Source organism: Anolis carolinensis, chromosome 4 (assembly GCF_035594765.1).
Source record: "Anolis carolinensis isolate JA03-04 chromosome 4, rAnoCar3.1.pri, whole genome shotgun sequence".
NCBI classification, from domain to species: domain Eukaryota; kingdom Metazoa; phylum Chordata; class Lepidosauria; order Squamata; family Dactyloidae; genus Anolis; species Anolis carolinensis.
This window is the reverse complement of record NC_085844.1, coordinates 109,389,238-109,416,817: the sequence shown is the minus strand read 5'-3', so window position 1 is coordinate 109,416,817 and position 27,580 is coordinate 109,389,238. Positions and strand designations below refer to the sequence as shown.

General features: G+C 38.0%; 1 protein-coding gene across 2 annotated transcripts in view; it reads left to right on the top strand.

The window, feature by feature from the left end:
* The window catches only part of cdh9 (cadherin 9), a 165,369-nt gene that overhangs the window by 71,069 nt on the left and 66,720 nt on the right, over window positions 1-27,580 (top strand). For both annotated transcript variants that reach the window (XM_008114201.3, XM_062977618.1), the window contains exon 3: window positions 17,675-17,969. In XM_008114201.3, the coding sequence (XP_008112408.1) occupies window positions 17,675-17,969 (295 nt within the window). The remainder of the gene's footprint in view (window positions 1-17,674; window positions 17,970-27,580) is intronic.

The following is a 27,580-nucleotide window of genomic DNA, read 5'->3' as shown; positions in this document are numbered from 1 at the left end:
ATTTACCACTGTTAGCCCACCAAATTTCAGAACATTTTACTTATCCACAGATTGTTGGGGAATTTTCAAATTTTTATAATCAGCATTTTTAAAAAATAAAATAAAAAAGAACAATCTACTTGAATTTTATATACAATGCACAAGATAACCAGGGCATCCATTTCCAGAAGTTTCAGAAAGATTTACAGACCTACAGATTTTTGGGGATTTAAAAAAAATAGCCAAAAACCATTTATCCTCAAAAAGCAACAACAGCATTCCCTTTGTCTTTATGTCACACAACCACATAGCTTCAATTTAGCACAGATTTATACTACTACTTACTACTTTAGTCCTCTTTGCAGATTCAATAATTTTATTTATTATTATTAGACTGACTCTACATGGCTAGTTCCACTGGGGCTTTCAAATGCTGAGCACTGCCTTCTGGGAAATGTAGTTTAGTGCAGGACCTTTTGCATTCTCTGTGTTCTCATTATCCTGCCCAAATTTGCAAATCCTTCCCCCAGTGCCTTTGCTTATGACAATTGCGTGAAAGAAAAAAGAATTGGTTTTTAAAACATTTTATATTCTCTTGGCTTTACCAAAGTTACTTAATGCTTAAACTGACCTTGGGAGGAATCTGAATGTTACAGAATCTTAATGAAAATGATTTTGAGTGCTTTGATTCTTATATCCCCGCACGCACACACACCTTTCCTACATGTTTCTAATATCAATTGGAATTGGAATCCCAAAAAATGAATTAAAAATAAAAATTTGCACACCCTTAGTAGTTATACAGAGTACCTGGTGGTGCAGAGGGTTAAACCACTGAGCTGCTGAACTTTCTGACTGAAAGGTTGGTAGTTCGAATCCAAAGAGGTGGTTGAGCTCCTGGTGTTAGCCCCAGCTTCTGTCGACCTAGTGGTTCGAAAACATGCAAATGTGAATAGATCAATAGGTACCACTTCAATGGGAAGATAACAGCGCTCCATGCAGTCATGCCAACCACATGACCTTGTAGGTGTCTACTGATAACACCGGCTATTTGGTTTAGAAATGGAGATGAGCACCAACCCACAGAGTCAGACACTACTAGACTTAATGTAAGGGGAAAACTGGTAGGACTGGTAGGGGAAAACTGGTGCCATTTTTTGAATCAACAGGTCAAATATGCCCAGAAACAGGACTAACAATTGGGGCACCAAAATATGTATTGGCCAGTGTTATATCTCCATGAAATGGGAGGAGCACATGTGCAGAAATGTACCAACTGTTGTAGCCCAGCCTGAGCCTGAGATTGGGCCCATTCAGCCAGTGATTGTCCCTGCACCTGCTTTGCCAGAGGACTCTGGGTTTGGGCCTGAGATACAGCCAGAGTCTGTTCCAGTGGATTCTGGGACCAGAGACAGAATGGTTGCAAGCAGGCATTTTGAACCACATTCCTCTCTGCTGCCAAGGCCAGTTCACCAGGTGTCAGATGGACATTCTAGTTTGGAGGAGGATAATGTATTTGACAGGAGGGAGTCGATATCTCACAGAAGGAGGCAAAGAGAATGTTTGCTAATGAATAGTTTTCTCATGAGACAAAGAGTGTTCTCATAGAACAAAGACCTTGAGTTTTCCTTAAATGCCTGATCCCTCTCTGCTATGGCAGAGGTGGCAACTTTGAAATTCAAGAGAAAGATCTTTGCTCCGTGTTCCTGTATATTCTTGCAGCCGTGTATCTTGTTCAGGTTCCAGCCTTGTTTTTGCTTTTGAATCCAGTTGAAAGTTCTAGTAATTTTGCCGTTGGGATTTCTATTACCTTGGATTACTTTGGAGTATGATCTTGCATTCTAGTCTTGTTTCCTGTGGTTTCCAGTTTGTTCCATGCCTTGGATTTGAATCTGGTTTGGGCTATTCTTATGCTTTTCATGGGACTATGTTAATATCTGGTTTGGACTATGTTCTTTGAATTACTTTCCTAGACTTTTGCTTCAAGATTTTTAAGTATGCTACTCTTGTGGATTTAAACCCATTTTATTGACTCTGAACTTTATTTGCTTGTGCTTACTTATAACCATCAATAAACAGCTTGTTTGCTTATATTCTGGGGCTCCAGTGTAGTTTTAAGGTGCCTTCGCAGCTTAGGGGTGCAACACCAACATGAAATGGAAGTATTTTAGTATATGTGTTAACAGGTAGTAAATCATATGCATTGGGATGGTTAATACAGCTTTATTATGTATTTGCTTCTGAAAAATATGATCACATTACAGAAATAACTTCAGATAAATAGCTGAAAACTGAGAAGGGAAAATTAACCTTTCTGGCATGAGTAAAAGACTGACGTTCTTAATGGGCTCTCAAAGGAGAACTGCTTGGGCAATTCAAATGTAACTTTCTCAAAAGAGTGGCAAAGATTGGTTGGCTTTAAATCAAGGTCAAATACTGTGATAGAAACAAAGAAAGAAATCCATTAATTATTCTATCATTGCACTTCACTTTCCATTTTCTCACAGAAATTTTAATATTTTTATATTTTTATTAAGGTTTTTTCTTAAACATGAATAAGAGAGAGGGTATGGAAAAATATGGGAAACCAGGGATGTGGAAAGAGATGTAAGGGGAAGGGCAAGGAAAGAAATAGAGGGATAAAAACGGATTGATGGGAAGGGGATCTACTAAGAGACCCCCTATGTGACTTCCGATCTTCTTCATGTTTATATTTCTTCTGTTTAATTCTTCTCCTTTTTGTTTTCCTTCTGCTTCTCCTCTTCTTTTCAGTATTCCGGATGATAATTCTTTGTCAAGTAGAGTAATCTTTTAAATAAAGTTTCTTCCTAAGTTATCATTTTAATATTTTTTTGAATAAAATAGTCTCTTACTGAGTCCCAGTCCATTCCTCTTCTTGTTGGGTTCTGACCTCTTGATAACAGTGTTGTTAATTTATCCATATTTCTTATTTCTAGGATCTTTACTTCCCATTGTTGTATTATTGGGATTTCTTTCATTCTCCAAATGTTAATATTGTTAAGATAGGTCAAAAGCACAGTTGCACAGCATTAAGTTCTAACTTGAAAGTGTTGAACTTTTAAGTATTTGGATCTGGTCATCTCTAAGTTCACCGTCAGTAAAAACACAATGTCCTTTCCCTAGGTTTCAAGGAAGAGTTCAAGACTGTTTTATCTCAGCTAATCTTGCCTCCACATGAAAAAATTACAGACTGGTATGAATGGTACTGGTTAATGTAGCAGAACAAATGTAGCTCTTATAAGGATATGTGCTCTACTGCTGAGATAGCACAAGGGAGAGAAAGAACATTATGAATCTCCATCAGCCCATTCTAAATTCTATTTAAGACATGTCCACATAGGGATGTCATTGCTTCCTCTTTTCATTTAAAATGTATTATATTTTTTCTCCTAGGCATTCTTAGCTCAGATACACATGGAGTTCCTACTAATGAGACTGGGATTCATAAGATTCCGGACAGATGAAGGGAAGTATTTCCTCACACAGTGTATCACTCAAATTAAGGAATTCACTTTCTCAGTAAATGGTGATGACTATGAACATGGACAGCTTTAAGATAGGATTAGACAAATGCTGATGGGTTTTCTAGAAGCGTTTGCTTGCTCATCGTGATAAACAGTATTTAGCATACTTCTGATACACTGCACTTTGTCTAATAAATATATCTGGAGCAAACCCCATTTTGTGCAAATTGTAGGGAACTGAGCAAATTGTAGAAAATTGTTTTGTCACTTGCAGAACTACATTTATTATATCACAAATCTGTGTACAAAAATGTTACAAAAATATGTGAGAAGAATAAAGCACTGGAGTGTATGATTTTATAAAAGCAATATGAAGAAATACAGTACAAATGCAAACAAAGCACTTATTTTTCCCAATCAGAAGGTTAATCTTAACTGACTCTTTCCTTTTAAAAGCCACAATCCCATTAGAGTAGAATTCCAAATAATTTATGTTCCTGGTGCTATTTCACAGCCGATGTAATTTTTTCCGTCTCTTAATAGTTTTTAAAATGCGAATGGATTTGAGTAGAGTTAAGTTAAAAGAAAAATGTAATACCATGTGATCCTTGTCCTCAGGGATGAGTTCAGCTCTTCTCTTCTACCCTATTCAGGGTCCATCCAGATAGGCCTTAAAACCGAGATCTGCCTGGGTTTTTACCGGGAGTGTCCAAATGACACCCCTGGTAAAAACAAATTAATTTGGAATAACATCAGTTATGCAAAATTAATCAAATACTCCATTAGCTGTGGAACTTCCTGAAAGCCCCGGGTCTAATGAGGTATTGGGCCTGTGGGAACTCTTCCTCCAGCCCCACCGTTCACACATACCTTCTCAATCACCTAACTGATATTAATCATCAAGCCTTGAGCCACGGCTGGTTTCTCTCTATTTAGGATTAATGAAATATGATGTCCTTATACAAAGGATGGGACCCTCTTGCCTCTCACACACATGGTGACTTTATTTTAAGAAAAAAAAGTTCAAAAAATTACTGTGAATAGTCATTTTCTTGATTATGTCAAAACACCCTTTTCATCAAGGACAAGAATATGTATGAATTTCATTTAAATTCTTAGTACATTATTGTTGTTTGTATGACAAGGCATACTGCAGATTGAAGGAAATATTTGGAGTTCCACTGTTAACTTCAGCTTTTTTCCAGGGACTCTCCAAATAGGTAGCTTATATGCATTGATTCAGCTTAGACTGTCCAAAACAAACAAACAAACAAACAAAAATCTCTGCCCCCTCCCCACAACTGAATGGGATTGCAGTTTAAACTGAACTAACATGTGCAATATTAAAGTCTGATTTTAAAAGGTTCCAAAATGTTCCCCTTTGGAAACACATACTAGAAATTCAGCAAAGCCTAACCTTTGTATATACTGAAAGCAAAATGATGTGTTTCTGTTCAATGTGACCTTAGGTGACCTGCCATCATGATAATTAAAACAGAATGGTAGCTATAGTGTTACCTACCATCAGCACTGTTATTACATGAGTGTTATTACTACTCAAGTCCAAAGTTCACAGTTGAGTCAACAGGTCAATGAATTGGAATTATATTGGCATTGATTTGGCCTGGCTGGAACTACTACTTTCCAATTTAAAATGGCAAAACCCCATTCTAGTTGTTGCAGGACCAAATGAGAGTTACACCAAGTGCATAGCTTGCTGTTATTTACGTTCAAGCAGCTGAACAAGCCAATTTTCATCAGGACTTTTGTCACAAGAAGGAGAGTTAACACTTTCCTCTTTAGTTGTGATTCCATTGAAAAAGTTCCTAATGTTCAACATACAACTATCTAATCTATGTCTTAGTGGAAGATGCTTTCCAGGTCTATGGCTAGGGTGGAACAGGCTAAACCATATGTCTCTGTGAACTACAATATGATCCTCATAGGAAGAAATTTGCTATTTGCAACAGTAAAATTCTCTGTATGACTGTCTCTGCCATAATTACAAGATCCTGCAACAAAGTTCAGATGTCTGCATGTTAATGTAATAAAGCTATAAGTCTGGTGATTTTAAAAAAATGATTAATATTATACCTGTAATATTGTTTGTTGGTTTTCAAACAAATGCTCCCATTTTTGAGGTGACTCAGATTTTGATCTAACATAAAATAAGTACAACAGTAACTGGGGATACTTGAGATAGGATTCCTCTCATGACACAAACATAAAAAAAAAGTATTAAACGGTGAAATGAACAAGAAAGGCAAACAAAAAAATCAAACAGTTAACTCAACAAGACAAAAAAATAGAGAAAAATTCAATAAGATCAACAATTGTCCATAACTCAACACAGCTCTTCCATGATCTGCTACTAATATAAAATGAGCTAATATTAGAGAAGACTATGTAGCAAAACACCTTTTCTCCCCTGTAAAGACTGTGATTAGAAAGTGCTGGAAAGGTTCACATCTAAGACTTCATACATCAGAGCTGTCAAGGAGCAAAGCCTATCTTGCCTCCTCCCACTCCACTCTACATTACACCACAAACGGCCCTTTCACACTTAATCTAGATTAAAAATCCTGGTAATTTAAGGAGAGCCCTCACACTGAACCATTAGTCGTAGGAAATGGTCTCATGGTATCCAGAAAGGTTTGGTTAATGCAGATTGAAGAGAATCACAAAAGGTATGGGACATCCACTGGAAGTTTACTTTTAATTTTTTTCTTAATTGCTCTTCGAGATGTGCTTCACCTCATAAGCATTTTGTCAATGCTTATGAGTGCAAATGTGCTGATGCCTTTAGGTTTACCCTCTTGAACCCAGTTTTCTAGCCCCCCCCCTTATCCTACTTTCTTTCAGGTTTGTGGGGGGTCTGTGTAGATGGGATCCTAGCAGAGCCGGCCCAACATAGATGCCAATGTAAGTGCCCACTTGTGGTGCATTGTCCCCAGGGGTGCCGTCGAGGTGCCCCCCCCCCACAGCGCTGGTGGCGGCGGGGACCATCGGCTCCCTCCTCGCTGAATGTGGAAGGCCTCAACTGAGGCCTAGCTCTTCTCGCGAGGTCTCGCGGCCACTAGGTTAGCCTACAAGGCGAAATTACCTAGGGCCAACTCTGGATCCTAGGCATCTTCTTCATATGAATCCAAGCACATATATGTATATACATTTGTGGCAGATAGGAGGAAGGGTGACACACATGCTGTCTAATACATGGAAATAAAAGACCAAGCAGGGTGTGGAGGAAGAAGAAAAGAAATCACTGTGAAAGAAAAAAAAATTAAATAGCAATGTCACATTGGCTGGTTTTACCAACATTCTAGGCATGGTACCTGACATATATTGTTTGTTTTCTTGGATTTATACCCCAACTTCGGTGGATATTTACACTGGTGGATGAAATAGAATTCTAGCTATTATTTTGCTAAGGCAACTAATATTCTGCCACTAGAATTTTTCACTATGCTGGACCAATGATTAAAATAAAAAAATGTAACTAGAATATTTTCAGGTCTTCAAGGTTTCTTGCCTGACTCATCAGCCTCTGTATTTCATACACAGTGACTGTCTATTAATGTCACAAGATTTTGGTCTTATGAGATTAAAGTGACAACCCTCGACTACAAATGATAGAATAACATAATTCTTGGTGAAATAAAGTTGTGCCCTATTTTCTCTTTTACAGAAGACAACATTTTTTTTGCAATATTTGTTGTTGTTGGGGGGGTTGCAAAGGAAAGGGAATGCCAATGTTTGTATGGACAGGGAGGGTAGAAAGAGAGGGAATGATAACCACTTTTCATTCCAGCTTGTGCCCAGTTATCCACAAATAAGCCTCACTGATGTAATGGATTTTACATCTAGATGGAAATGTATACTATTATTATGTTAATTGATACATACATTCAAAGACAATTGGTTCTCAAGGCCATTTTGGATCTCAGAATCCAATTATTTTCTGAGAGGAAAGTAAGATGCAAAGATATTATTTATGATCTGTTATTATTATGTAGTCTACTGGTTCATAACATTCAGGATTTCTATTTTGGCCAGTAGCTACTGACTAAAATAGAGAAAACAGGATGAAGGACTTGCTGGAGATGTAAGAAAGTGAAGAGATCTTTTTTCCACATATGGTGGACGTGTAAAGTAGTTCAAGATTTCTGGAAAAAATATTGAAAGAAACAAATAATATGATTAATAAAAAGATCAAGGAAAACCCAGAAATAATAATAATAATAATAATAATAATAATAATAATAATAATAATAATAATAATCCAGACTGACAAAGTTCTGGAACACAACACACCAGACATCACAGTTGTGGAAAAGAAAAAGGTTTGGATCATTGATATTGCCATCCCAGGTGACAATCGCATTGATGAAAAACAACAGGAAAAACTCAGCCACTATCAGGACCTCAAGATTGAACTTCAAAGACTCTGGCAGAAACCAGTGCAGGTGGTCCCGGTGGTGATCGGCACATTGGGTGCCTTGCCAAAAGATCTCAGCCAGCATTTGGAAACAATAGACATTGACAAAATTACGATCTGCCAACTGCAAAAGGCCACCCTATTGGGATTTGCACGCATCATCCGAAAATACATCACACAGTCCTAGACACTTGGGAAGTGTTCGACTTGTAATTTTGTGATACGAAATCCAGCATATCTATCTTGTTTGCTGTGTCATAAAATAAAATTATTAATAATAATAATAATAATAGTAATAATAACAACAACAACTTTATTCTTGTATCCCACCCCACCTCCCTTAGGGGACTTGGGGCGGCTCACATGGGGACCAAGCCCAACAAGGTACAGTAAAATATAACCATATAAAATGCATACAAAACACAACAAATTAAATACATCAGAGTTAAAAGCAGAACATCAGAAATAAAAGTATAGCCAATGGCCACGGATGACATACTAGTAATTGAATCTTCAAACTTGGAAGAGAGGGATAAGATTATAATTGTGCAATATGTTTGGAGTACTAATCACATGGACCAGTGATAAAGTGTAAAGAGTAGGACATAGGTAAAGTTAGGGATTCAGTAGGCTGTTCTTCTTAATCAAAGGTGGCTTAAAAAAAAGTTTTCCATTCTTTTTGGAATGACATCAGTGTGGGAGCTAGTCTGATTTCTCTCGGAAGAGAGTTCCAAAGCTGGAGGGCCATGGCCGAGAAGGCCCTCTCTCTCGCTCCCACCAGTCCAGTTTGAGACAAAGGTAGGAATGAGAGAAGGACTTCCCTGGTAGATTGTAAGGTACATGCAGGTTTGTAATAGGAGATGCGATCACAAAGATAGGCTGGACCTGAGCCATTTAGGACTTTACTAGCTGTGTTTGGCCACGCGTTACTGCGGCTTATGGGAATCATTTGTTGGCCAGTTGGAATAGCAGTGAATAGCCTTGCAGCATCAAAGCCTGGCTGTTTTCTTCTTTTGGGAATCTTGTTTGGTGAGCTGGAATTCAATGGACTAGGCTTGCTTCTTGGAAGGCTGGGTATTGCGTTCTAGGGGAATGGTTTTTTGGGCTGCTAGAATTGCAATGAATAGCCTCGCTACTTCAAAGCCTGGCTGCTTGCTACCTAGGGGAATCTGTGGTTGGTCAGATTCAATTGCACAGACGGTTTTTCATTTTGTTTGTTTTGTCGTGTCAGGAGCAACTGGAGTTGCTTCTGGAGTAAGAGAATTGGCCATCTGCAAGGACGTTGCCCAGGGGATGCCCAAATGTTTTGATATTTTACCATCCTTGTGCATGAGTAGAATAGTATCGCTGCTTCAAAGCCTGGCTGTCTTCTACTAAGGTTAATACTTTGTTGGTCTGGTTGAATTGCACTGAATAGCCTTGCAGCTTCAATGCCTGGCTGTGTTATATAGCTAGGGGAATTCTTGTTTAAACACAGCTGGGTAAGATTTATTCCACCCAGCTTATCCAACCAGGCCTCGGTAATACAAGCCAGATCTGCGTGCTCATCTTGGATCAAATCCTGGATTGCTGAGGTTTTACTATTCACAGATCTGGCATTTAACAGCAGGACCTTGAGCCCAAGGGGACTGGCATGTAGGCTAAATGTGCCTATTAGGAATATTTAGAAGATGCATTAGCTCAGGTGATGAAGAAATTTGTCAATATTGCTTTGCTGCTGTGAGACTAATAATAGCTAAAACATGGAAGGGAAAAAAGAATTAACTATTAAAGTTTGGAGAGATAAATTAGTAGATTATATCCAAACGGCCAAGCTGACAACTAGCAGCAGAGGAGGAAATAATGAAGAATTAGTAAACAAATGGAGCACTTGAGTATCTCGAAAAGAAGACAAAGATAGATTTGAAGATTGCCATAAAGGGTATTTAGTGAAAGAAGACACATGGGTAGTTGCTGGTTAGTTATGCGATCTATATTGAGGGGTTTTGGAGGTCATGTGGGTTGGGTTCACGGGTGTGGGACTAGAGAGACAAGAAATGCAAAGGTATTATAATTGTAAAGAGACGTATATATGCATACTTTGTTTCTGTGTATACTTATAGATATCAGTGCATTACTTGCATTATAATTGTACAGCCAAATTTGAATTTTCACATGTTTAATGAGGGCTGACTGTATACCATTGTGAAAACTTGCTTATTTGGTTGTATTTTTTTTCTGTTTTTTGTGGGAGGGGGTTTACTGCCTGTTTTATTTTTTTATACACACTATAAAACAATAAAATTATTTAAAAAGTAACATTTAGGATTTCCACAATCCTTATATCAACCTGAACAGTCAGGTAGACATTATTATTCCCATTTTACAAACAGGAAGTGATGCCATTCCCTATGGGTTATGGTTTTTGGAGTTCTTGGGGACTTGCCCTATCATGTGGAAGTTGCCTATACCTGACCACGATCCTGGTCTTCCGAGACTTGTAGGGTAATCCTGCTTCAGAAGTGATGGCTACTGATACAGTCCCCAACATCTTAAACACTTGTTTTCTTTCTAACTTATTCATATCTAGTCTTGAGAGTACCTTTCTGACTGGCTTCTCTGATTTTGTCCATGTGACACCCATGACATAGACACAACTTGCATGAATAGGCCAGCAAGTCTTAAAGTTTCCATGGTTGTCACATTTTCTCAGTATTTAGTTATAGAGTGAATATTCCATGCACATCAGCTTGATCTAGAGAGGAAAATAAAAGTATAATACACAATTAATTGATTGTAGCACAATAAACACTACTATGGAAATATTGCTATGTGGAATTATCTAGGGGATAGTTTGATGATAAGCATCTTCAGAATTTGAAAAAGCGTCCTTCTTTTGAGTGATTTTTGGACAGAGTCTGTGGAGGAACTGTTAAATATCTAATTCACAATCTTGTTGATGCATTATACTAGTATGACTCTGTTAGTATACACAGGATATAAAAAGGTCATGAGCACAGCTGCCATGAAGGAAATAAGGCATGGGAGAAATAGACTAGTTGGAGTTGGCAGATTCTGTCTGCTTTCCTTACTGCAACTACATGACACTGAACAAAATACAACCAGCAGCTTCATGTACAAACAGGTTTGGCCCGTTTTGGATATGAGGGGTATTTTCCAGGACCCCACGAACCAACCGTGTTTCCCCGAAAATAAGACAGTGTCTTATATTAATTTTTGCTCCCAAAGATGCTCTAGGTCTTATTTTCAGGGGATGTCTTATTTTTCCATGAAGAAGAATTCACATTAATTGTTGAACAAAAAAATGAACATTTTTATATACTGTACAGTAGTTGTCATCACAAACCAGCATAACCAGACAAACTGTGAATCCTATCAAAAATTTCTTGTTACTATCATTATTTCCATGTACAACACTCTATGGTACGTACATTTACTGATCCTGCATGCTCTGGTGTTCTGTTCATTGGGCATGCTTCCAAACAAAACCTTTGCTAGGCCTTACTTTCGGGGGAGGCCTTATATTTAGCAATTCAGCAAAACTTCTACTAGGTCTTATTTTACGGGGATGTCTTATTTTAGGGGAAACAGGGTAAGTGCTGAGCCCTGTTACCACTGGATTGCCCTCTTCCTTTGATATAGCTTTCATAAGAAACAAGGACCTCCTCAGACAGAGCATTTGTATCATAATTTGCACATGTACTCAGTTGCCACCCTTGGTACTGTGCTTGGGACCCTGAGACCTGGAGAGTTGTGTACAATATGACCACTGTGTGACCACTCACCCTGAGGTTCATTAATTATATTTTATCCTATCTGAAAATGCATTTTATCCTATCTGAAAATGGGTTCAATTCTTGTCCAATAACTCATCCACCACCAAGCTTCTTTCCAACCACACAATCACCTACCGGCCATTTAATGGCCATCCCATTGAACTAGTCACCCAATCAACCCATTAAACACCCAACTGCACACAAGTTGCCCAATTGTGAGCCTCTATCCAAACTGCAAAAAAAAGGTGGTTAATAAAGTCATTGATGGGAAAAAAACTGGTAATAAGAACAGCAGAATCTTAAAACTCGAAAGCTCTACTTCTTCTGTTCTCTGTCATGAAGCACAATGTCATACTGTACATCATTTATTTTCCAAAGATGAATACAATAAGTATCCCATAGACTGCAAAATTGTGTGCAATTAGTTGAGAGCCAGATGTTGTGTGTGGAACATATTGTTTTTACAATAAGTATCAAAATATTAAAAGTAATCTTATAAAGCTCCAAATTTCTTCCAATATATTGAAGCTTTGGGAATGCCCATCCTTGTCAAAGATGAAATAATTTGCATTTTTTCCACGTCTAAAGTCAGAAACAGCCGTATCTGAAGCAAATACCAAAGCCATGTATCTTAGTTTGGAACGCGTGCATCCAAAATAAATGCAGTCTATTTTGTGTTTAGACCAGTCCAGCTGTCTAAATGATAATAGCACCAATACGGTATGCTTTATATGAGGTTCATTTATTTTTAAGAGAAACAAAACATTGGATGACCGCCAAGGAAAAACATGCTGTAATGCTAAAATATTTTTTTAAACACACACACACACACACAAATATATATTCTGTGTTTGTCCATACAATGACATAGCCAAGTGAAGCTATCTGTATTTCTGCAGTGAGATTTGAAAAAAAAAATGCTGATAGAAAATAAAAAGTGTAACCATATCTCTATGATAGAATTTATGTTGATTTTACTGCTACCAAAGGATACAGTTTGCATGACTAACATTAAAATGAGTATTGAAATAACCATGGCCTATTTTGAAATTCATAGTACCGGTTGCTGTGAGGGTGAACACAATCCTCATTGGCAGTGTATTTCTTCTGCTCAGTAGCAGAATAAATAAATGCCAAACTTTAAGGATCATATTTGTTACCCATTCTTATTGTTAAGATGAGTTTGGAATGACACTTTAGAATTTCTAACTTATGGGTGTTTTTAAAAAGCAGGAGAAGGATATCTATGTGTTTGCTATGTTTTACCTTGTCACTGCAGATTATAGCTTGAAGCTTACAGAATTTTACAAAGATTCTGAATTCTATCTCTAAAAGCACTTTTAAAACTATCCAAAACCTGTAGAAAATTCGACCCCCCTCCCCCAATTGACACGGTAGAGATTACTCACCAATGTGTCATTTTGGACACACATTCATATCCTCAAAAAAAAACACAACACAATATAATGTCAATAGGTACCACTTCTGTGGGAAGGTAACGGAGTTCCATGCAATCATGCTGGCCACATGACCTAGGAGGTGTTTATAGACATTGCTAGCTCTTCGGCTTAGAAATGGAGATGAGCATCAACCCCCAGACTCAGACTCAGTTGATAGCATTGGTTGTAAGAGAAGAAAAAGGTTTAAACTGCTCAAGGAAAGGAGAAAGTCTTTTGAGAGTGGATTCATCATATGTTATTATTGCAACTGTTGAAGAAAGTGTAACTCTAAGTGAGAAACTACACTGAAACCACTAAGCTCTGTGCCTGAATAAACTTATTGTTCTTTCAACATCAAGCCTCTGTCGCATATATTCTAAACCAAGTTATGCTACCATCTATAGTGAAGAAGAAGAAGAAGAAGAAGAAGAAGAAGAAGAAGAAGAAGAAGAAGAAGAAGAAGAAGAAGAAGAAGAAGAAGAAGAAGAAAAGTAAAAGGTCTCCTCCCTGAGTCTTTGGTGGTTGTATCGTTACAATTTGGTGGCAGTCGTTACAAATTCTTTACAAATTGGTGGCAGCGGTGGGATAAAAAAGATTTCCCCCCTGCCTGAAAGAGCCTTAGTTGTTATTAGTCCTTTACAGGTGCCACTTGGATTCACCAATATTGGCCGAGTATAGTGGCATGTGTGACAAGATCCATAGAGAAAGCCCAAATTTATAGATATTTGAGGTGCCACACAAAGCATCAACCCTAGACCTGATAAACCCAGAAACCATAGTTTGCTGACAAAGATGAACAATTTTCTAAAAATCATTTTCTCTTTCTATTTCCTCTTCAATAAAACCATTCTCAATACATTCTTGTAAAAAGGAGGAGGACTAGGAATACTGTTTATCTACTGTGAAGAAAACTGAGATAAGAAACAAAGTGTACATGCTTCACAAAACTTTATTTTATTATGCTAATGTCTGAAGGGTTAATTACCATTATACGAGGTCTTTTAAAACATCAGGTTCTTTCTGTTCCAAATTAGATAGATAGATAGATAGATAGATAGATAGATAGATAGATAGATAGATAGATAGATAGATAGATAAGATAGACACACACTGAAAACATTCATTTTTGCCAGCCAAATTCATTATAGGTAGTTATTTTGAGCATGTAGAAAACTATTATGTGTTTATATATAACATACCTGTTAAAACTAAAGAATCTCTACAAAAAATGTGCTGACAAAGCTAATCAATATTAATATATCACATCGACAACACAATATATCACATTGTTTATGATTGTGCCTTCAGACCACTTTTGGCTTTTGATGACCTCATGAATTCCATGGGGTTTTCTTAGGCAATGGATACTCAGAGGTTGTTTTGCTAGTTTTGTCCTATGAAATGTAGCCTAGAGTACCTGGTAGTTGTTGACAATCTCCCATCCGAGTACTAATCAAGACTGGTCCTACTTAGTTTCCAAGATCAGACAGGATCTGGTGCCTTTTACTGAATAGATAAAAATTCAAGTAACTCCAGTTTAAGATATGAGTGCTTTGGGTGAATAAATCTATCATTTATGGATTCTCTCCTACTGAATAGTTTTTATCTCATTTTTCCCATTCTGTATATGAAGAAATTTGCAAAATTTGGGTAGATACTTAATGTACCTATTAGAATCATAGAATCATAGAATCATAGAATAGTAGAGTTGGAAGAGACCACATGGGCCATCTAGTCCAACCCCCTGCTAAGAAGCAGGAAATCGCATTCAAAGCACCCCCGACAGATGGCCATCCAGCCTCTGCTTAAAAGCCTCCAAGGAAGGAGCCTCCACCACAGCCCCGGGGAGAGAGTTCCACTGTCGAACAGCTCTCACAGTGAGGAAGTTCTTCCTGATGTTCAGGTGGAATCTCCTTTCCTGTAGTTTGAAGCCATTGTTCCGTGTCCTAGTCTGCAGGGCAGCAGAAAACAAGCTTGCTCCCTCTTCCCTATGACTTCCCTTCACGTATTTGTACATGGCTATCATGTCTCCTCTCAGCCTTCTCTTCTGCAGGCTAAACATGCCCAGCTCTTTAAGCCGCTCCTCATAGGGCTTGTTCTCCAGACCCTTAATCATTTTAGTCGCCCTCCTCTGGACACTTTCCAGCTTGTCAACATCTCCCTTCAACTGTGGTGCCCAAAATTGGACACAGTATTCCAGGTGTGGTCTGACCAAGGCAGAATAGAGGGGGAGCATAACTTCCCTGGATCTAGACGCTATTCCCCTATTGATGCAGGCCAGAATCCCATTGGCTTTTTTAGCAGCCGCATCACATTGTTGGCTCATGTTTAACTTGTTGTCCACGAGGACTCCAAGGTCTTTTTCGCACACACTGCTGTCAAGCCAGGCGTCCCCCATTCTGTATCTTTGATTTCCATTTTTTCTGCCGAAGTGAAGTATCTTGCATTTGTCCCTGTTGAACTTCATTTTGTTAGTTTTGGCCCATCTCTCTAGTCTGTCAAGATCGTTTTGAATTCTGCTCCTGTCTTCTGGAGTGTTAGCTATCCCTCCCAGTTTGGTGTCGTCTGCAAACTTGATGATCGTGCCTTCTAACCCTTCGTCTAAGTCGTTAATAAAGATGTTGAACAGAACCGGGCCCAGGACGGAGCCCTGCGGCACTCCACTTGTCACTTCTTTCCATGATGAAGACGACGCATTGGTGAGCACCCTTTGGGTTCGTGCGCTTAGCCAATTACAGATCCACCTAACCGTAGTTTTGTCTAGCCCACATTTTACTAGTTTGTTTGCCAGAAGGTCGTGGGGGACTTTGTCGAAGGCCTTACTGAAATCCAGGTACGCTACATCCACAGCATTCCCTGTATCGACCCAACTCGTAACTCTATCGAAAAAAGAGATCAGATTAGTCTGGCATGACTTGTTTTTGGTAAATCCGTGTTGACTATTAGCAATGGCCGCATTTGTTTCTAAGTGTTCGCAGACCACTTCCTTAATGATCTTTTCCAGAATTTTGCCTGGTATTGATGTGAGGCTGACCGGACGGTAATTGTTTGGGTCGTTCTTTTTTCCCTTCTTGAAGATAGGGACCACATTCGCCCTCCTCCAATCTGCTGGGACTTCTCCCGTTCTCCAAGAACTCTCGAAGATAATTGCCAGTGGTTCTGAAATAACTTCCGCTAGTTCCTTCAGTACTCTTGGGTGTAGCTGATCTGGCCCTGGGGACTTGAATTCGTTTAGAGAGGCCAGGTGTTCCTGGACAACTTGTTTCCCTATTTGGGGTTGGATTTCCCCCAATCCTTCGTCCATTCCGTGTTGCTGAGGTTGAAGATGGCTTTCTTTTTCTGAGAAGACCGAGGCAAAGAAGGCATTAAGTAGTTCTGCCTTTTCCCTGTCCCCTGTCGCCATCACCCCATCTTCTCCTTGCAATGGTATTAATGAGAGTATTAATGAAGTCTCAAGCAGTGGGCATGCTAAAATTATAGTCTAACTATGAGAAAAAAATTAATCAGAAGTTCTAGGAGATCACCAGGGACTGGTTCTATTTGAAATGTTAAATTTGGGGATTTCTCTGAAGTTGACATCCTTTTAATAATATATGCAATGCCTAAGTTATGTTACGCATGCATGATGAATTATTTGCAATTGTGAAACAGACATAGATTGGGTTTTGTTTAACCAGTGGACATGAGTGTGTGTATGCACACTCTCTCTCTCTCCTTCTCTCTCTGTCCATACACTCTGACCCATCCCCACACAAATGTGTGTGTTTTGATCTTTTAATTCCTGCTTATCATGGACTTCAATACATCATATATACATCAGACTAGTCTGCAAGGATGTTTTGACTATGTGGTTCTAGAATAGTATCTTGAAGCTCCAGTGTGATGTAATGGTTTGAGACTTGGATTGTGACTTTGGAGACTAGGGTTCAAATCCCCACTCAGCCATAGAAATTCACCAGGTGACTTTAGATAAGGCACAGAGGAAGGTATAGGATAACTTTTTCTGAAGAAATATATCCAAGGAAACTTTGTGATAGGTTTGACTTAAGATCTGTCATAAATCAGAAACAAACAACAGCAGCAGCAGCAGCAGCAGCAGCAACTTATAATTATTCATGACAAATGTCTTTTGAAAGTCCTTGTAAAACTTTTGGAGCCGTTTTCTAGATCCTACCATAAATTGCATTTTATTTCTTTTACTGAAAGCAATTTGATAGCTTTCTTCAACAGGTTTTTAAATAATTCTGGAGTAGGAGGAGAGAGTTATACTGCCTTTGCCATCATCCCGTTAGCTTTAAATTTGGCTATCTTATCTCCTCTGTCCTTTTTAATTTTTTTTTTACCCATTTGTTTAGAGTTATTTTGCATGTGTGACAAAATTCTTAGTTTTGTAATTTTTCCCCAACAGTGAGACAGAAGATAACCATTGGTGACCTCAATTACAGACAAGATTTCTGGAGGCTTATTCGTCTGTGTTGAAAGATTTGTTCGGTAATAACTATGCATATATTTATAGCATGTTCTCTTTTTCTTCCCCCACCCTCTCTTGTTTCCCTTAAGCTACACACTGACCAAGATCAAGGAGAAGGAAATTTAAAATACATATTAACAGGAGATGGAGCTGGCAGCCTATTTGTTATAGATGAAAATACAGGGGATATCCACGCAGCAAAAAGACTGGACAGAGAAGAAAAGTCCCTTTATGTGCTCCGTGCCAAGGCTATAGACCGAAAGACTGGTAGACAAGTGGAGCCAGAATCAGAATTCATCATTAAAATACATGATATCAATGACAATGAACCTAAATTTACCAAGGACACTTATACTGCCAGTGTTCCTGAAAAGTCTGTAGTTGGTAAGTATAATTTATAATAACATAAAATGTATAAAATGTTTTTTTCAAAAAAAGATTGAAGGTTACATGACTTCTCAATAGCACCCAAGAGACAATTTGTGGTATTTAGGTAGTCATTAAATATATGTAAATATCTTCCAGCTCCTGTTTGTCATCAGTTACTGTCTTTTTCCACCCCATTGATTACCATATGGCTTGCACAAACCAATATCACACAAAGCACATTGTAGGCTGCCTGATTCTTCCATCAACTTTGCTTAATATAAAAATATTGAAAGCTTCCCACATCTTTGTGTGCTTGGTATGTGCAGTTATACATATTCAGAATCTCTTAGGCAGGAAGACCACTTTTGCCATGTTTTTGCTGTCCTGACCCGTTTAAGGCTTAGGAGAAGCCTTAAAACCAACCAAACCCCCCAAAAAACAAAACAAAACTGGAAATAAACCTGGAGTATTTCCTGAACAGCAAAATAACTGTCCTCAGTATAAAATAACTGGGAAAGGTGCCAGCCCCTCTCTTAGAGGATATAGGGCATTTTGAGCTTAAAGTGAGAAAAATCAGATGTGGGAGCATAATGCAAGTAATCTTTCAGTGTCTGGTGGGGACCTTTGCCCACCCTAAACTGAAACAGTCTAATCTCAAGATTGTTTTATACAAATACTTTAGATTAATATCTTCATTATTTGTCCTCCTTAAGGCAAGAGTGTAAGATGTCTTAAATGCAATAATAATAGCAAGGCAGCTTCTGTTTATATGGTTGTACACCAGGAATGTAAAAGTGTGAACTTCAGATGTTATTGAACTGCAACTGGTAATCCTTAGCCAGCAGAAAAGTACTCTCAAATCTACAGTTCAGATATATTTGGAGGGCTATAGATATCTGCTGTGGACAAATACTCTGCTAATCTGTTATGCATATTCCCCAAGCCATGGTGCATCCCCAGGCTCTAAAGCACTCAGTCCTCATTTGCCTCTCCCACTTTTATGTAGAATAAATTCCAAATTGTGAATCATCCTTCTCACAGAAGGGAGAAAAATGCTAAAACTATTCATTGTTTCCTTTAAGAGGAAAATAGATGAAAAATTACACCCTTACATAATACTAGTATATGTAAATTTACTCGTACTTGTTTCCCCCATTTATTATATGAATCTATGAATTACTGTATGAGTAAAGACACTCTCAGTCTCTTCCATTTAGGAAGTATTCTTACCTTTGTGCCATAACTGTGTTTATTATAGAAGGAAGGAAGGAAGGAAGGAAGGAAGGAAGGAAGGAAGGAAGGAAGGAAGGAAGGAAGGAAGGAAGGAAGGAAGGAAGGAAGGAAGGAAGGAGCTAATGTATCTGCAGAAAGCCATGTGTGAACAAGAAATAATGATATAAAATGCACTAACATAATGCATGAGAAAAAGATGCATTCTATACTTTCCAGTAACAAGACCATGTTTTGAACTCCTCAAAGCAAATGAGGGTTATGCTAATATTTAAAAACAGTCCTCGAGAGAAACTCCACTGAAGGCCTTTTAAGGTGTGATATACTAGTGGTTAGAATTGGAAAAAAATCAGTATTCTTATTGTTCAGGGTTTACAGTCATGCTCAATAGGTACCAGTGTCCCACATTCACCCAACTAAAGGTTTCAGTTAGCTATATGCTGCATGAGGCTGATCCAGAGCAATCTGGGGCATAGACATCTTTACGCAGCCTTGCTTTGGATTAACCTAAGTTGGAAGAAAGCCTGAATCTTGGTTCAGGATTTGGGTTTTCCATTGACTTCTGGGCTGTCAAGACATTTTGACTGGTTTCTTCCCCCCCCCCTGCCCACCGCCCCCCAATATCATGGTGATCCTCAGCCACAACATATAATCTACAAAAGCTTTAGCTTTCTTTGCCAAAGTGTGCTTGTGTCTCACCAAAGTACTACTCCCAGGATCCCATAGAATTGAGACATGGCAATTAAAGTGATGTCAAACTGCATTAATTCTGAATTGTAGATGCATCCTCAATGAAGGAAGCCACAACTCTGAGTTTGCAACAAGGATGTTGATGATTAGAACTCTTGGATATTCATAAAGTCAACAAATGTCAAAGACAACTTGAAGGCAATTAACATGAACACAAAATGTCTATGTAATCCGTTTTTGAATATTTGTCAAGATGTAGGTAAATCCATTTGATTGAATGCTACTTTAGATGAAATTAACTATAGGTATTCGTTATCTGTAAACAGGGAGGAAATGCGAGAGTAAAACTGATCCAAAATCAACCTCTGTAATAATTAAAATATTTCCCTGCATGTCTATGTCTTCTGAGAAAAGAAAGGCAAGGCTGAACGTCTCTCAAAGCAAACACAACATCGTTGGATCGTTTTTGGAGCATCACACCCAACCACGTTTGTAATATTTAGATGTCAGTGCAGCAACTGGCATGGTAATTGGGCCATAGTTTGGAGGCAGCACTAACATAAGCCAGAGAGGGCAATCACCTCAGTCAGATGAAATAGCATAAATGCATTGCTTGCATATCATAGTTGTTAATTTACTTGTCTGATGTACTATATACAGTGTTTTGGGTGGGTGGAAGATAATATTTCCTGCTCTTCCTCAGGCAAGAATTTTTTTTGTTTGAACCATGAATAAATACACATAGCAAGTCCTTTTCAATATGACAGTAATTTGTTGACTGCTTACAAAAGTCATAATTGGTATAGTCTGTCTCACACACAATTTGAAATATAGTAAATGTTTCTGGTAGTATTTTGAAATAATTTATGCTGAGGAGCTACTGTAACTATAAGAGACATGCACTTTTAACTATGCACAAAGTCGGCTTGGTAGGTGTATCTCAGTTTGACACATTAATGTTCATTGAAATGCCTAAGTATGGGATAGACAAAGGTCTGTTTCAGCAGATCAGATTTGAAAGAAGGAATGGCAATTCAATCAGTCACAATTGAAGTGGCAATGCTTTCTTAAATATAATTCAAATAGTGTAAACACACTTAGGACTCTTCCACATAATCCAACAGCCCAGCTGTGCAGAAGCTGTTTTGGCATGCCTGGACATGGGCTTGGTTTCCCACCCCACCCCCACCCAGGAATCCCAATTTCTGCTCCCTAAAATGACAGAACACCCTCCCCCCACACACACATAGCACCACCACCACCAGTACTGCCTGCTTTTAGATTCCTGATTCTTCATCATTTGGCGAGCAAAGCTGTCTTAGAGGGGCAAGCTCATTCTTCTCCACCAAGGCTCCATTTCTTCTTGAAGGATGGCAAATCAGGAAGTCAAGCATCAGTAATAGAAAGAAAAAAGGAGGGGGAATTTTTGTTGTTTTGGTGCTGGGAAAAGGAAGGCACCTCCATCTCACCTTCCTGGGCTGCCTGGGCTACCTGAGCCAGGGTAACATGGGATGGCTATGGGGACACAGTCTTAGGATGGCAGTTCTAACTGCACAACACTGGGAAAGGTCTGGATCTTCATCAAGACTCAGAGCTTTCCTGGTGTTTGTTTTTTTTTATCCTGACATCAAGCCGGACTAAGTAGATTATCTTAGGTTCAATTGCATTAGCCTGAGTGTGTTGGATCGATATACCAAGCTAATTTGATTGTTACATCACATTATAGCAGTGTGGGTGGGGTTTTAGATATGATGGCCTTTCAAAATGCCTTCTGAGAACTGCTTTACTTGTTGTATACTGAAAAAAAAATGGTATGCTTCAAAATGAGTTCAGTAAGTATCTGTTGAACAGATTCTTTTAGCGTCTAATAATGGCATACTACTGCTTAAATTCTAGGAATAATGTTTTAGCCTCTTCTGGTTCAACAGATGGAAATTATTGATAATTTAGGCAGTAATAGTTTTTCTCAGGCATCTTCTTCAGCAGAATAGGCGAAAGAATGACCATGTGAATAGCGTTGGACTCAAGTCCCTATTGTCATAACTATCTAGCCAACAATCAATGATGATTAACAATAGACAATAGGTACATGAAGAAACATATATAAATATTATACTAAAGACGTAAATTACTAATGCTCAGACATCACAACATAAGGAATCTAGAATTCAGCCCCTAACAAATGGTACTGGCTTTGGTGACTATTTGACATATAAACAAATATATGTCTAGCGGATTCTTGGCCTGACATATTTGAGTGATATGAGTTTCTAAATGCACATTTCCTTTGTTTGGATTTCACATTTCTGTCAACATATGGAAGAAATATAACAATTATTTTCAAAAATGTACAAGATTGGATTTAGAGTCTATGAAGTCCAGCATCTTCCCTTAATCATGAGTGCTGCTAAAAATTCTAAGCATAAACAATAAAGGCAGACTTGAAAAATGGGAGAAATGACAAAAGATTGAATATGGTCACTGTCCTTATCAAGAGGTTGTCATTTCTAAATCAGTAGAGCTTAGCCAATGTGGTGTCAATATTATAACAGAAAATTCAAGATAATATTTCTATACTGGTTGTGTTTAAGCATCTAGCGAGCATGGACCTATCACGATTAAGTTATGCTAGACCAAACATATATCCATTTTCAGATAGAGCTACTAGTTTAAAAGATAAATAAATAAAACATAGTGATTGCACCATGTTTTCATTTCAGTTTAGCTTCTGATATTTTCTGTTATGTAACTCTTATTGACAAAATGATAAAATGTGAGATGGACAATATTGCTGCAGGTGGATCAACAGCTTGTTGAGCAGCTATACACCATGAGTGCTCATTAATGGCTCTGTGTCAATTTAGACAGAGTTCTCAAGGGCAGTCCCAGGCTCTGTGCTATTTATCCTTTTAACGGAAATAAATTACTTAAAAGTCCAGAGGGGATGTCTATCAAATCTCCAAGTGACATGAAGTTATAAAAGACAGCTTTTGCCATGGATTATTCAAAATGCAGTAGAAGAAAATCTTTTAGTATGAAAAAAACTTCAACACACAATTACAAACAGATAGATATAAGATTTTGTTGGTTTTTTTAAAAAAGATAATCAAATACTTATACAGGATGGGGAACAGCTGGGGGACAGCTGGTGTATTTGCAGCATAGAACGGATATAGGTATTTTAATGAATCACAAGCTAACATTGCAACATACCTGCCAAAAATGCTGATGTAAATTTAGACTGGATTAACAAAAGCATAGTGTGCAGATCATCGGAATAAATAACACTGCTTTAGCCTGCAGTTATCAGACTTTTTCTACTATTGTTGTGCCACAAGGATACTGTAGGTTTGGAACAGATACATGCAAATTAAATTAAATGTGAATTTTATGGAGAACACATCCCTAACTACAGCATTTTAAATACATGAATCAGCTTTTGCTATGCAGAAAAAAAAATATTTTATGTGGGGTTTTTTTTACTTTAAAATATATCCAAAATTTCATTCTTACAAAATCAGGTGATGGGTGACTGATTTTTCAATTTGTGTGTTGTTTCAGAAAGGGTACATTTTGAAAAAAGTATAACATTGTGTGATTTGAATGAATTGTCTCATATTAATGACTGTAAGAATTGTTTGGGTGTGTTTGGGAGAGAGAACTCACATTGTGCAAACCAATATTTCTTATTGCAGTCAAATCTTATTACAGGCATAAAGTTCTTCTTTTTGGAAACTGTGACTATTCATTTTGACTCATTAAAATCTACATAATGAAAACAAAAGGAAAATAGGCCCACAAAGTCTATTTTTTTTTTTAAAAAAACAACTTTAAAATAAAACCCTCATGTTTGAAATATGTTAGGATATTCCATGAAACCATGATAACATGCTCTTTTTATTATATCTGGATATACTTCTAGAGTAAATATTTCTCCAGCCCCTATAAGTTTATTATCTCATTGTTTTGTTTGTGTCACTTGAATTATTCCTTTTTTTAAACAAAAGTTTTCTTATCTCCCCCTTGAAAATAGCACCATTTTCAAAATAAATGTGCATGCCTGTATACTGAACATGTTTTGGAATTACAGCATACCAACTTTATAGACTGCTAAAGTAAATGATTTCTGTCCTTAAAAAAGTGAGCAACAGATTAGGTGGAGAAAATACTGTGAGAGGAATCCTATACCTGTCTCCTCAAGAAAGCCATCTGAATCCCATATTATTTATTTCTAATGTAAGATATACCCTATAAGATAGCAACCACAGAAGTCATCTGCCATCAATATATTTTCTTGCTTAGCCAGATCCTTCCTGTCAATGAATAGATCATAATTTACATGGTTATTTTCCACGCTCATTACCTTTAATTGTACATGAAAAAAGAGCTGCCATAGCCAACCAGTTCAAAACTGGAATCAGCTTTTAGGCATCATGGGGAAGGGTTTTTTTTTTATGAAAAAGTCATACCTGTACTCTGAAATGATTGGACACATCAATCTTCCTATTCAATTTTATATAAGTATTTTCCTCTTCTCTTCAACTAGAGTTCTGTAATCTCTGGACATGCTCAAAATACACTCCTCAGCACTTTTCACTCATACTGAATGCTGACTTTGCAGTGCAGCATGAAGGGACGTGTTCTGCACAGTTAGAGCTGTCGTCCTTCAGATAAGGTGTTAAGGCAAGGTCCCTTCTCACAGCTCTCAAATGGCTTGTAGAGGACAGAATTTAAAATTTCCAGCGATTTTCTCCTGGTGTGTGTGTGTGTGTGTGTGTGCTCATGTGTGTTTGGAGATATTGAAAATTGGAAGAAATGTCAAGAGAATTTCCTTTCTTAACGTGACAGCTTTGGTTATCAGACCTGCATTTTTATGTTTCCGCCTACGAAGGAAAGAAACAGCTGATTTCCCTGACATATAAAAATGCACCAAAATCCAAAATGATTGTTAGAAAAATTCTACAGTATCTCAGTAGTTCTCTAGGGCCCCTTCTGCACTGCCATATAATCTGGATTATCAAAGCAGATAATCCGTATTATTATCTGCTTTGAACTGGATTATATGAGTTTACACTGCCATACAGGGCCGTAGCCAGAAAAAAATTTCAGGAGGGGTTTTGAAAATTTGGGGGGTGGGAGGTTGGACCCCTGATGCCCCTTCCCCCCCCAACTACAGGCCTGTCAATATCTGCTTGAGATAGTGCCTGGAGGGACTCTTAATTTTTTGTGTCTCATAGACTTAGCATGGGGATTTGGTTAACCCATTAAAATTCATGCGTAAACCAGGTTTTTTTTTAATCTGAAAAATTTCGGGGGGGGGGGTTTGAACCCCTACCCCCCCCCCCAGCTACAGGCCTGCTGCCATATAATCCAGTTCAAAGCGGGTAATCTAGATTTTTATATGGCAGTATAGAAGGGGCATAAGGTCTCATTTACACTGACAATTTAATGTGGTTCCAAGCCAACTCGAAACTGCAACGGCCACAAAATGCATCCCACCAATGCATGTGGCAGCACAGGTTAAAGAATATACAGCACGTTAATGAAAGTCAAATGAAAGTACAAGTTAAGGCAAGCATGGGCAAACTTTGGCACTACAGGTGTTCTGGGTTTCCACTCCCACAATTCCTAACAACCTCAGGCCCTTTCCTTTTCCCCCTCTGCCTCTGAAGCTGCTCATGGGGAAAAGGAAAGGGCCTGAGACTGTTAGGAATTGTGGGAGAAGAAGTCCAAAATACCCAGAGGTCCAAAGTTTTCCCATGCCTGAGTTAAGGCTTTTAATGTGCTGCAGCAGATCCCATTGTTTCCAAGGTCCCAGGGGAAAATTGGTTGCCCTTGCTGAGGTTTTGGAATAAGGGGCAAGGGGGCTGCCAAAAATGCCCAAGAAGTATATTGACCCCCTAGGAAGAATAGTTGATTACCTCCACTCAAACTGTTACCTTCCCTTGTTTTTATATTGCCTACACCTCCAGAGCACTGAAGCATATCTCCCAGAATGGGGGGGGGGGGAGCAGGCATTGGTTTGAGTTTTTATAGTTAATATAATCACCTTCCTGGCCTCAAACTGGTTCCAGACTTATCAATCTAATCACTATTATTTATTTATTTATTTATTTATTTATTTATTTATTTAATATCCCGCTCTTCTGCCCAGGGGCACTAGTTCCAAGCTGCATTATAGTGTCAGTGTAAATGTGCCCTACATTTCTGTCTTTGGGGATTTTTTCTACTTCAATATATTTGTTAAGAATCTATGCACATTTATTACCATTCTTGGACACTTATGTTGGAGGAAACAGAGCCCATACAACACACTAGTCAAACGTTGAGAGAATTGAAAATTTGATTTTTGGAGAGAAAAAATCAGACCAGAGGAAACAATGCAATCAACAGATTGTGCCATGTTTCATGACTGCTGAATGTCACAATGGAATACAGACAGAGATGTGCTCTTTCTTTCTTTCTTTCTTTCTTTCTTTCTTTCTTTCTTTCTTTCTTCTTTCTTTCTTTCTTTCTTTCTTTCTCAGTTTACATTTACCTCCATGAACCTCTTCCCTCAAATTCCCATCACTGTCTGCCTGGATGGTTCTGCATCTGATTCCATGTTTGTGTAAAGAACCGCAGCAAGGTTTATCTACATAAACCCTATCACTGCATCTTCTATTTAAACCTGTTTTATGTTCTGCACCATTTATAAATTGTCATCATAAAATTGAATTGCAGCCAGCTTCCTGGAAAACATATTTTCTTCAACTTGCAGGGGAACTCATCCCTCAGGGCTTCTTGCAAAGTATGTCTTCTGTAATGTCAATCTTATTATTTAGAACACTGTGAATAAGCAGAGAGACAGAAACAGAGTTGTAATTTGACTGAGATAATTTACATGAGAGCCTTTAACTAAAGGTTCTACATTTAATCTCTGGAATTTATTTTGTAAAAGTGTAGGTAGCAAGCAAGTCGGGACTCCTTCGTCTTTAAAAGTTGTTCTGAAAAGTGTTTTATTTGTTGACAAGGTCTTCATTGCTTTAACAAGGGAGTAAATCAAAAAATCAAAAGAATGATGTTTTCTTGAAGATGCCTTTTATAATGAGTTTCAGGTGGGTGTGTTTTACATGTGTGATGGGGGAGTCTACACCTGTTTTCTTTTCTGAGAGAGTTATTTGTAAAACAAACACAACTGGTGTCCACCAACAACTTTAAAATATTTTTAAAAATATCAGAAAAAAGAACTATCAGAAAAATATCAGAAAAAAGAAACCGTGATTTTGCCATTTTGTTGCAGCCCAGCTGCCTACTTTCACCCAAATGTCACATAGATGAGCAAGAATAGTAAATTTATTAAGAAAAGAGTATCTAATATAAAAGCAGTTTCAAAATACATCCATGAGATAGATTTTCAGATGCTTAAAAAAGCAAGGACCAACTCTGAACAGGAATTCCAAAAATCACTTAAGGCAAAAGCAAGAAACTGTAATCCAAGGTTTGCTGCATTTAAATTAGAATTATATCCAAAAGCCTAAAAGCATGAACATGACCATAATCCAAAGGCTTGATACTTGAACTTGATTATAATCCCAAAGGTTTGAAACTTGACACAAGATTTGTAATCCAAACAGGAAGCATGGCACTTAAACAGGAAAACAAGATACAAACCCAAGAACAGAACTCCTAACTCGAAGCTCTCAAGACAGGCAACTTGACACATG